Raw genomic sequence first — 12,819 nt, 5'->3', positions numbered from 1 at the left:
AGTAATGGTAGCCCCAGGTGCAACATAAGAACCCATGGATAGTCTGTCTGTGGTAATTCTTCCCAGAATGAAGCAGAATCCTGTAATGATTTACTGTATAGACAATAACTATGGATGAGACATTTGGACCTTATCTGACCCCAAGAAGAAGATTGTGGAGTAAGAGAACTTTTTCTAGAAATTCTGTTAAACAACACATGAACTATGTATTTGGGATCAACTCAGGCTTGTATTGTCTTCTAGCACTGAAACAGTGACAACACACCAACAGCTGACTGCTAGAAAACCTGGACAAAAATACCATCCAATGTTGAAATAGTGGAAGTGATATGCTCTAAGAGAAGATAAGTAGCTTGCTTAGAATTTCTGGAGGAACAGACACTACAAATCAGATTATGAAGACTAAAAAAACATTTCATCCAATTATGGTCAAATGACGTCACATTCCAACAAATATCAAAAGACTTCATGAAACCATTATCTCACTTAGCACTCAACATAAGAAGACAGAAAGTGACCAGATAGACATAAATATAAAAAAAAAAAACTGTTGTAGATTTTAAAATATCTATCATAAGGAAATGTAGTAAATTTTAACAAAAACCCAATGAAATATTTCAATACCCCAAGAAAATCAATACAATGATGGAAACAGTTCAAAAAAATCAAACAGCTGAAACATATATGAGCAGAAAATTATAGTGAAATTAGAAATGTGATGTAAGGATAGGTAAAATATAAGAAGGAATTAATGAGCTCAAAGGCTACTTAAGAATATACAATTGGAGGAGAAAAAAATGAATGCCCAAAGCTCATAAGAACTTTGGCATAGTATTAAAACTATAAATATTTGAGTTATTGGAATTCATCAAAGACTTGAGTACACCAAAATGATAGGATGCTTATGCAAACAATAACAAAAAGCCTCCTAAACATATGGAAAGATACAGGAAGGTTAAAGTCTCCAGCCAGATTAAACTGAAAAAAGTCTACCCCAGGACATCTAAAACTCTCACTGGTGGAAGATACAGACAAGAATCTCAAGACTTCAATAAAAAGAAGCAACCCATAAGATTGTCCCAGCTCATGTGAAAGCATACCTCCAAGGAGAAATTATACAGGTCAGAAGAGAGTGACAAGATATTTTCATAGAACTGAAGGAAACAAAAACAACTTTAACAAAAAGCTTTTTGAATTTTGACCTACCACCATGGTATATGGTTAGACAATGCTATTTCAAAAGGACCAAGAGCCAAACCTGCATGGAGTCAGAAAGTACAGTGTGTCAGGGACTGCAAGGAGGGGCAAAGGTGGAGCCACTGTGTGTTATGAAAAAAGACCTGGAAGTAGATAATTATAAAGGCTATACCACCTAGTGAATATAGTAAAAATCAAAGAATTTTTCCTTTAATGTGTGAATTTCATATATATAAGCTATCAATAGAATATCATGCAAAGTTAGCAAAAGTGGGGCTAGAGTTATTGCTCAGTGGTAAATCACTTGTCAAGCACTCACAAGGCCCTGATTTCTATCTCAATCATTGCAAGAAACAGTAGCAATAATCCATTAAATGGATGAAGGACAGAGCTTCAAAAGTGGAAGAAATAATAAGCAATAAAAAGAGGTGAAAATGCTAGGAGGACTATTTGAATTGCTCTATACTTGGCTCCAGACAAATAAGGATGATATATTTTACATTATAAAATTTGTGTAGACTGTATAATTTACACCATAAAATTGACTTGAAACTTTCTTCCTGATATAGATCAATTTGATGAAAGTGATATAGATTTAAAAAGTAACATTTACTAAAGAACTTATGTTCTTGTTTTCACAAGGGAAAACACAGAACCAGAAAAAGAATAAACCAGATTTGCCTATCACCAAAGCCTGAGGGAAGTAGTTTCAGACATTCAATTCCCAAATGCTACATTGTAAGATAAAAATGCTACCCTACCAGAGTTCAGACACGGAAGACCCGTTCATCTCAGGTAAATTTCTGAGTTTTCAGATTAAAAAATATTAGATGGACTAATCATTTATGCCATTTTACTTAATACGATAAATTTTGAAATCTAATAATCAAAAATATTTTCTACTCAGAACTGGAGGACTCTGGCAGAAATTATTAATATTTACAACATAACATTTTTATTATTTTACTTTGGGTTTATAAGCAAGTTTTTATTCATTTTATAATTGTGTAGGTACATAAATCAACTCAAAGTTTCTTTTTGTGTTTTGTTGTGTTAACTCGGAATTATGCTGTAAATAACAATATTTATAATATCAACCCTGTATGCATCACACACCATAGTTACCTAGAACAAAAAGCACCACAGACATCCATGCTCTGCATTTCAATTCTTATGTGAATAAAGCCAACTGCATATACAAATGCATAAAAACTTATAGGTCCTTATATATGTATACGTATATTACTGTACCCAAATAAAAAGAAGAAATGCCTATATTTCTCTGTATTATTTATTATCCTTAATAGCATTTTAATATTTTTAAATATGAAAAACCATCTAAAATCTTGTGTAATACAAAAGTATGTATTAAGCTATGGTATTTGCACATTTTTCTTAGAATTTCTCTTTTAATGATTAAGACAATCAGTCATCATTGTGATTCAGTTTAACCCTGTCAATAGGCAACGAACATTGAGGCAAAAACATAGTGCATTTCCAAAAAAAGTTCAATGACATTTGTTTCGTGTCTTATCAAACAATGAACAACATACTGACCATGCACAATAAGGAATAACCATTTTACTTTTTATTAGTCAGTAGTATGCTCATTGTTTCTAGAACTAAAGAAATATGTTCTAAATCAATCATGACTTTGAAGGCACCTCATAACTGACTTTTTGTGCACTATGTGAATGTTTTTAAGGAGCAAACAGTTTAGTGGTACATCATGCAGTCTACTTTATGTAAGTTAACTCCATGTTATTTTGAAAATGTAGTGAGATTTCAGTATATTAGAGCTATAGCTCTTTAAGATTGTACGGTAAAGTCCAGAGAATTTGAAGAAAATGTAGAAAGTCATCCATCATAAATGACATGTAGATTTCAATCATTTTCCCAACTGATGTATTAAATATTTTTGTTATTGTCCAGTAGATATGATAGTTCTTTAAAGAATGAGACATGACTATTTGTCTAATAGTGGAAAACCAAATTAAAGATATGAAATCTCTTCTGTCTTATAGATATTTTGTGAGTACATGGAAGAATTAAATATGTGTCTATTACTTTTGAAAATATTTTATGTTTACAGAACAAAGAAGAATGGAAAGGGAGAATTGTTCTACCTTGACAGAATTCATTTTATTGGGCATAACCACAAATCCCAAAATGAAGGTGACCTTGTTTACCATGTTTCTGCTTGTTTACCTCATCAATCTTCTGGGAAACCTTGGAATGATCAGTTTAATTAAAGTAGATTCCCACCTTCACACACCAATGTACTTTTTCCTCAGCCACCTCTCCTTCTGTGACCTCTGCTCTTCCACAGCAATTGGACCGAAGATGCTGGTGGACCTCTTTGCTGAAAACAAATCAATTCCTTTCTCTGGCTGTGCTTTGAAGTTTTTGACCTTCTGTATCTTTGCAGATGCTGAGTGTGTACTGCTGGCAGTGATGGCTTTGGACCGGTACAAGGCCATCAGCAACCCCTTGCTCTATGCAGTGAACATGTCCAGCAGGGTGTGTGCCCTACTCATGGCTGGGGTTTACCTGGTGGCAATGGCAGATGCTTTGATACATAGGACATTGACATTCTGCTTGTGTTTCTGTAGGTCTAATGAAATTAATCATTTCTTCTGTGATATCCCTCCTATCCTGATACTATCTTGTTCAGATACACGTGTCAATGAGCTAGTGATATTCACCATTTTTGGTTTTATTGAACTGAGCACCATCTCAGGAGTTCTTGTCTCCTATTGTTATATCATCTTATCAGTTTTAAAGATCCACTCTGCTGAGGGGAGGCTCAAGGCTTTCTCCACCTGTGCCTCCCACTTAATTGCAGTTGCAATTTTCCAGGGAACTATGCTCTTCATGTATTTCCGGCCAACTTCTTCCTATTCTCTAGATCAGGACAAAATGACCTCACTGTTCTACACTCTTGTGATTCCCATGCTGAACCCTCTGATTTATAGTCTACAGAACAAGGATGTGAAAAAGGCTCTTGTACAACTGAGAAATAAAAGATGGTTTTAAATATTTTACTTATGTGTACATATGCACATTTATAAATTTGCTATTTTTGTAAAATTATATTGTATGACACACAGGAAACATAGTTTTTTCTCCTAGTTTCACTTACTCAGGTAAGTATTTTTATGATGTCTAATCATAAGAGAACATTGCAGATATCCAATTGTGTCACTCTTCATTGCTTATCTTGAATTAATATGTGGTACAATTTCTGTAGAAGTTTTCCTGGCACTTTCAATTGTGCCAAAGGTTTATTTGTTCATCTGTCATCCAATTTTAATTACAGTCAGATTAAGTCAGTGTTTATTCATTGACTTTTAACACATTTAGGTGCCTTGTATTTCATGGTTAATACAGTAGTTTATTCAATAACTCATACTATGTTCTAAAGGAAAATATAGATTTAAATGAACCAAACAGTATATTTGCATAAGCTTCAAAGCAATCCTGAAATCAAAGACTTATTGATGAAATTTCAAAACAAAGATCCTAAACCAAGTGTGCAGAAGAAATGTTTTCTTTGACAGAGATATTCGGTCTCAGATGGCAAACATGCTTCTCAGAGTAAGGAAAGTATTCTTGGCAGAGGATTTGACAATTAGAGTAGACTTGAGGTAGGCTTTTCTAAGAGATTTGGAAAGGAAAGGTGTCCAACCAGGTGAGAATATAAAGAGAAAAGAAAATGTACACCTGAGTGCTGGAATTATCAACCATTAAGTCATCCATCATTTATTCCAGGAAGCTTTCCTTTTCTTCTTTCCCATTTTCAGTCCTGGTCAAATGCTTCTCTGTGATTCACCTATTTTAAACACAGTATAATTTGACTCTACTTCTCAAATTGATATCTCCCTTAGAAACTACAAGCATACTTTTTTCTCAAAGGCTGAATATCCTATACTAGTTATATAAACCATCTTCATGAGGGGAAGGAAAGCAAATAATGAAATGCCAGATAATATACAGCACATATGAATATTTACTAGAAATGGGTAAAGTAAAACTAACTTTTGAGTTTGTTATATGCTATATCCATACATATACATCCTCAAACACACACACTATAGTTTTTAAGAAATGACATAAAATGTCTGTGGATAGAAATGTATCTACAAAGACAAGGTTTTTTTTTTTTACTATTTATTTATTTAGAAATATAGAATGCCTTACTACCTAGTGTGTCATCCTTGTGCAGAAGTCATGTAAACCTCTCTGTATCATTCTAATTTTAGTATATTTTGCTGCTGAAGTGAGCACAAAGGTCTTAATTTTCTGAGTAAAGAAAAATCATATATGTATGTAATTGATACTTTCCTTTTTCATTTTACTCCACTCATTTTCTTTCCAATAACTAAAACACTGAATAATCTTGTTAAGAATATATGGATATGGTCGTGAAATTGAAGATTCATACAGTAACATTATGAAGTTTTTGTTCTAATTATAGAAGCTAAAATCCACTGTAAATCACAGATTTTTTAGCTGCCAGTAGAAATGTCCCTGTGAGAAAAATTTCAGAATAGAAGCCTAAAAAGGACCTCTGCTTTCAAAGCAGCATGTGAGACAGTGACACATCAGGAGCAGGCAACATGGGGCATTGCCTATGAAGGATTCTTTTTATAGATAAATGGCCACTTAGGTTTCCACACACACCTTATGTTTTCAATTAACCTTGACATATTTGCAATTATGATATATGAGCATGGCTGTGATTTATTCCCCCATATGTTGAAATTCTAATCCTCCAAATGTTGGTAATAGTTTATGAGGCATTTAGTTGGTGCTATAAGGTCATAGCCCTTAGAAATTGGATCATTGTTCTTATAATGAGGGACACGAGAAAGCAGTAGCTCTTTCTGCTACCTAAGGATGGAAAAAATCTGAGTGCCAATGAAGTGTAAAGAGGGCTCTCACCAAACACTAAATGTTTTAATGCTATGATTTTGCTTTCAGACTCCAAGAATGTAATACAAAATGTTATTTTATTTATAAGCTGACTGATCTATGATATTTTGTCATCACAATGCACACTAATACAAGCAAAAATGTTGCAGAAAATATTATTTGAATCATATTAAAGTATAAGTAAAAGCCAGACATCTGATGGGTCATCAAATGGGGTGGCAGTAGATTACCAACAATGTACAGAATACAAATAGGCATCCAATTAACCTATCTCCTTCACCATGGTTACTTTTATTAAAACAGTTCAACACTAATTTGAACAACATATCATCACCCTTTTATTAGACATAGTAGATGTGAACTAAATAGAAGGAAAATTAAAATCTTCTGTAAGGATGTCTAAAAATACCATAAACTGATTTGATTGTGAGATTGATCTATCTTAATTTATGGGGTTGAAAATTCTTTGTTTCAAATTATGTTAAGTTATACATGATGGCCTGAAAGGAAGATAAACTTAGTTTCTGATTAAATAGAGTATAACCTGCAGAGGACTGTCATCCCTAGAGACAGTAAATCACCTGATGGGAAATTATCGTGGACCAAAGATAATTCCCATTCCTTCAAAAATGCTCTAGAGAAGTGGATAATAGTAGTGAAGATATGGGAATCACAAATGCATCCATGTCTTGAGTTTAATGAGTGGCAAATCACTACAATTGCATAGCTTAGGTTTTGTGTTCTATAACCATAAATTTAGCATATTTATATCAGCACCATGATACAAATAAAGAAAACAAAGCATGCAAGAGTACTTAAGTGTATTAGTATGAAAACTTTTTAATTTTTACCTGCGTATGAACAAGATGCATTGAAAATTGTTGAAGTCATTTTAAGAAGGGACAGGAGGAAAAGGGAGCATAATTGAAGGGATGAACATGAATGGGGTACATTATACACATGTATGGAAATATCACAAAGAAACCCCATGTACAACTGTTACATACTAATTAAAACTTTAAAAAATAATATTTTCATTATTTTGACATTACGTATATTTTATTTTTAATAGAATTTGTAGAAACACTGGGCCCCTGTGAAATCCCAGGTAAATTTTGACAAGGAAAATAGAGACTTTTGCATATGTACTTTGACTTATTTTCACAGCTGTTATTTTTTGTACAAGGAAATTTCTCATTTAATAGGTTTCAAGTAGCCTATGAAGTAACTGCACTAAGGCATAGAAGTTGGTGCAGTTTTTCAAGGATATGTGCATTATAAAACACCCTTAGAACATAATGAATGAAGGTGGGCAGGTTTGTACGTGCTTGTGATCCCAGCTACTTAGGAGGCCAGGCAGGAGGAATGCAACTGTGAGGCCAGGATGGACAACTTAAGTAAACCCTATTTCAAAATAAAAACTAAAGAAAAAGGGTCATGGAAATAGCTCAGTGGTAGAATGCTAACCTACCACACATGTGGCCTTGTGTTCAATCCCAAGTACTGCAAATTAAATAATTATAAAACAGTCCCAGATATAGTGGTTCCTTCAAGGCTGCTACATTGTAGTCTCAAGAGTAGTGTATGTATTTGCTATGTGCTTTATGGGACTGTGTGATATTGAAGGCCTTTGAAAACCAAAGTTAACAGAATTGAAGTGTTCAGCGAAGATATGTGCACATATTATATTTGATTCTGGGATATTTGTCTATTGCTCTACTGTGTAACTCAGTCCCAGGATACATGGGACTTTGGTGACCTTTCCATTCTCTTAGAACATTAAGACTTTTTGGTTGACTATTTTTGTTAATATAAATATGTAAAACATTTCATGATGGAAGCTAAAATAATTATTTTTCAATGGTGAATAGATTTCATTACTCCATAGTCAGAAATGTGTCAAGATCAGGTCCATTGGGGTCAGACAAGCATGATGTCGATGGGGTTCAAGTTTTCTGATTACTTCAGGATGTCACACTTCATTTCTGTAAAATGAGTTTATTAGAAATGAAAACACAAGTTGATGTTTGAAATATGTGAGATATATATATATACACACACACACACATACATATGGATTTATGCTAAATAATACATAAAAATCTACTGATTTAGGTAATATAGCCTCAAGGGCCTATATTTAAATTTGTACCTCTTACTCTCACAAGTCCAATGATGAATGAAGATGGCCTTAAAAGGTGCAGTTATAGAAGAAAAAACAGAGGGTTGGTGGAGTGGCTCAAATAGTAGAGTACCTGCTCTACTATTTTACTGAGTTCACACCCCAGTAAAACTAAAAAAAAGGAATGGGATGGGCATAACATAGGCATTTCTGTGGTTATAAATGTAGGATTTACTTCCTTGTCCCAATGAGAGCACAGTAAACTCAAAAACTAACATGCTAAATCAAGGTTAAAGGAAGGAAAATTATTCATTAGTAGATACAGGGAAGAGGTTGGAGGGACAAAACACACACTTCTAGTAACTCCAGATTATACAAATTTACTACAGATAATAATTCATTTTGGAAATGAATAGAAGCTGGCTTTTTATTGAAAGTATTATTTTATTTATTGAAAAAATAAAAGTCTTACCCTCTTTGGGAAGATGTTAAAGGAAGTTTTCAGAAATTTGTAAATGAAAATTTTATGCCTACTTATGCAGTTAACCATATTCTTAAATTAAAGGTCTATTTTGTTTTCTTCTTAGGCTTATATGAATTTGACTACTTTCACTTGTAATTTGTGTAAACACTTATTTGCTTACTTGTATAAATACTTTTCTAATTTGTACTGTAATGAGATTTGCATTCTTTTTTAAGAAAACTCTGCAAGTGATGTAGTATGTATAAATTTACAGTTTGTTCTTATTCAAATAATAACAGTGGTAACACATTGCAAGTAGCAACATGTAAGTTAAAGTCCACAGGTACTAAATTAAAATGTGTAAGAATAAATAGATGACCACCCACATGCCAAGTTTCATATATGAACAGATAGACATACATACCCAGCTCCATGGAGGAATGCAGAAATAAACACATGAGCAGAAAACTATTCACATCAGAAACACTTATTATGTCTCTTCCTATTTTCAGTTCAACAAAATGGTGAAATGCCAAAAATAAGCAAATGTATTTGTTGAAGTCTCTTGTTTCCACTTCCATTTATCTTTAATATTTTGCTTTTCTGGGCATTTGTTCTTGGAATCCAGTGAGTAACACAAAATGGTTATAATTGCTTGACAAGTGATAAAGAAAGAAAATAATTCCATACAGCAGTATACCCTGTTATAATACAGTGTCATGAGTTTCATTTATTATCTGTTATTTAATATCATAGTTAGTGATAACATCAATTGGATACTGAATTACATAATAACTCTGATTCTTTTTGTTAAAGATACAAAATGTTAAGTCTTTTATCTTCTCACTTAGCTCACTAAATCTGGCATTTCCTTTATATCGTTTTGCATCTGGATCCAGCCTTTAGTGTATTCAAATCCATCCACTGATAAAGAACAAGACAAGCCACATACCTCAAGAGTTACATTTAATTTTAGATTCAAAGCTTATCAACCTCCTACAATAGAAATTGGTGTATTGTTTACATGATAATGCCGCTTTAAAAGTGTACTTGTCTGTGCTATATTCTGAGTGAACAGAAACTAATTTGCAGGAGAAAATTATGCTCATCCTCAGCTATAATATACTTTTGTGTATCTAGAAAAGCAGAAAACACTAATCTATCTTTATCTTGATAATTTTTGTAACCTAGACCAAGAACAAAGAAAAATGAAAACTGGAAACTTCTCCTCATTAATTGAATTTCTTCTCTTGGGATTTACCAATAGCCATAGAATGAAAGTGGTCCTGTTCACGTTGTTACTATTTGTTAATCTCATTATTCTCTTACCAAATCTGGGGACAATAAGTGTAATCAGAGTGGACTTGCAGCTTCATACACCAATGTACCTTTTTCCTCAGCCATCTCTCTTTGACCTCTGCTACTTAACTGTAGTTGGACACAAAGAGAAGAATGGAGATTACATTCACTAGAGACAGCCTTAAGGCCAGAGATACACCTTAAGGTCCCAGGAGTATGAGCAGAAGAGAATCCTCTGGGGCTAGCTGTCAACATTCCACTGGAGGAATGTTACCCCAGTAAGAGTGAGACAATACCCAATTTCGATGAAGGCATGAGAAGGGATATCTCATCACCTCTAGAGACTCTTAAACTATGGAATCTTAAGACCTTGTAAATTTGCCTGGAACACTCCCTTGATGCCAGTTCAGAAGCCAGGCACCAACGATTACTGCCCAGAGCAAGATCTCTGGGCAGTCAATCAAGCAGCAGTGACTCTGCACACTGTGGTTCCAAATCGATACATTTTGCTTTCCCTGACACCAGCAGAAGCAACCTACTTTTCATGATTGGAATTAAAAGCTGCATTCTTCTTCATCCAGTTGGCAACTGTGAACCAACTCATCTTTCCCTTCCAATGGGAAGACCCCCAATTAGGGGGACAACAGCAGTTAATCTGGACTTGTCTTCCACAGGACTTCAAAATCTCCCCAACCACATTGGAACTGCTCTAGCATGAGATTTGTAGGCATATCTGTCTGAAACCTGCATGGAGACACTGGGTAACCCTGACTTGGATGAGAAATAACACACACACACACACACACAAACACACACACATACAGACATAAAACAGAAAAGTGGGATCGGGAGAGCTACACATTCCTTGTGGGAAACATGAGCACCTACCTGAGCCAGAGTGTTTATTTTATAGGTCAGTGAAAGGAAAAGACTCAGGTAAAAATCAAGCTTCAACAATTCTTTTACATAAGGTATCAAAGAATACAAGGAATGAGGTTTGATGGGCTAATTTTCCTAAAGCTATAGAAGCTTAATTGCAACACATCTGTTCTAGAATCATCAAGGCACTCAGGATAACTTATCTAAGGTACTGATTAATCTGGCATCAGGGAGTCTCCAAATAGTTCTGGTACTTTATCTAGTTTTGCATCAGGGAGCTAGTATGCAGACACAGCATGTTGTTTTCTTCAAGGAGATGTGGGAACAAACGTTAAGACACGAGGCGCTTGTAAGAATGAGAGTAGGAGAGCTCTGCAAGCTTCTACTGTGAAGAGGCTGTATAAGCTCCATTCTATCCCAGCCTAGGGTTCATGCCTGGTCCCCAACACATACCCAGCAGAGGAAGCTTACAATATGTGAATGACGTCCTCCTCACAGCAGCAAGCCAGCAAGACTGTCCTACAGAGACAGAACTCTTACTTCCTCTCCTATGGGAAGCTGGATACAAAGTATCTCGAAAGAAGGCTCAGATCTGCCAAGACTGAATCAAATGTTTTGGGTTTCACATCTCTCAAGGCCAGTGGAACTTCAGTGCAGAAAGATAACAAGCTGTCTGCACAATCCTGACTCCATCTGCAAGAAGACAGATCCGTGAGTTCTTGGGAGCAGCTTTGCTCTGCCAGATTTTGATACCTGATTTCTCAGGTATTCAAACACTGAAGGCAAGTACTTAAGAAATTTAAGTCCCAATAGTTGCTAATTAAAAATAAATATTATCAGCCTATTATTCAGGCACCATAGGTAAGGAAAGAAAGACTCTCTTGCCGCAGGTAAGCTTCTGATCAGTTGTGCAAATCGTAGACAAAAAATAAAATCATACATTCCTCAGAATCATGAGAATCAAGCTGAGTAAAGTGTAAATGGATGACTTTATCACTGCATGCTTATTTAAATAAACTCTAACATGCAATGGACAATGATATTTTACTTTTAGGTCTTTGTGAATTGTACTAGCATCATTCGTCATTTGTATAAGGATTGTAAAAATTTTGTTTATTTTCATTTTAATCAACACCAATAAGAAAACTATTCTTTTTTATTATCACTCTACCAGGAATGTGTTACATGTAAATTTTTCTCAATAACAATATATGTTATACAGTAGTGATAGCAGTATATGTAATTTAAGTCAATATGTACCAAAAACAAAAATATTTAAAGAAATAATAGATGAGCACATATATTCAGGTTTTCAGGAACAATCACATTCCAGTTTTCATATAACAGCAGAGACATACAGAGACAGTACTTTACAATCACACTAATATGACAGATAAACACGGGAAAAAGAAGCTGATATAACTTCAAAACATTATTCTTTCCTTATTTTCAGTGAAACAAACAAGTAGATTTAAAAGCCAAAAACAAACTGGGGTTTGTGGCTCACCTCTGCAATCTCAGGTGGTCAGGTAGAGGCAGGAGGATCTGGAGGACCATGCCAGGAGGACAAAGTTCAGGAGATTCTATGTCAAACACAAAATGAAAAGAAATGCCTGGAAATATCATTCAAGTTTAGAGGGCTTGCCTTGCAAGCGTGAGGCCCTGGTTCAATTCTCAAAGCCGTGAAAAATTTTTAAAAAGGCTAAAAGTAAACAAGTGCATTTATTGTAATCTGTTGTTCCCACTTCTTTTTTCTTTCTTTTTTTTAAATTATACATTTCTATTAGCATATATTAGTTATACAGTGAGGGTTTATTGTGACATTTACATGCATGCTTACAATGTACTTGGGTAGGTTCACCTCTACCATCATGCTACCTAATCCCTCTCCCCTATTTTTATCCCTCCTCTTTTGCTTTCAAAG

The 12,819-nt window shown here is 34.5% G+C and overlaps 1 protein-coding gene and 1 non-coding gene across 2 annotated transcripts; one reads left to right on the top strand and one right to left on the bottom strand.

Moving 5' to 3' along the window:
- Positions 1 to 3,294: 3,294 nt before the first annotated feature.
- Positions 3,295 to 4,233, top strand: LOC109676628 (olfactory receptor 5W2-like). The gene has a single exon (XM_020152953.1). The coding sequence runs from the start codon at positions 3,301 to 3,303 to the stop codon at positions 4,231 to 4,233; it is 933 nt and encodes a 310-aa protein (XP_020008542.1). The 5' UTR covers positions 3,295 to 3,300.
- Positions 4,234 to 5,377: 1,144 nt separating this feature from the next.
- LOC141416308 (U6 spliceosomal RNA) lies at positions 5,378 to 5,487 on the bottom strand. Its single transcript, XR_012441073.1, has one exon. It is a non-coding gene; the product is annotated as a U6 spliceosomal RNA (small nuclear RNA).
- Between the last annotated feature and the right edge of the window lie 7,332 nt (positions 5,488 to 12,819).

Source organism: Castor canadensis, chromosome 1, assembly GCF_047511655.1.
Source record: "Castor canadensis chromosome 1, mCasCan1.hap1v2, whole genome shotgun sequence".
NCBI classification, from domain to species: Eukaryota; Metazoa; Chordata; class Mammalia; order Rodentia; family Castoridae; genus Castor; species Castor canadensis.
The sequence above is the reverse complement of the archived record's forward strand: the minus strand, read 5'-3'. Positions and strand labels throughout refer to the sequence as shown.

What these genes read in the sequence shown, in the direction of transcription:
- LOC109676628 (XM_020152953.1), top strand. Translation starts at nt 3,301, where the DNA reads ATGGAAAGGGAGAATTGTTCTACCTTGACAGAATTCATTTTATTGGGC.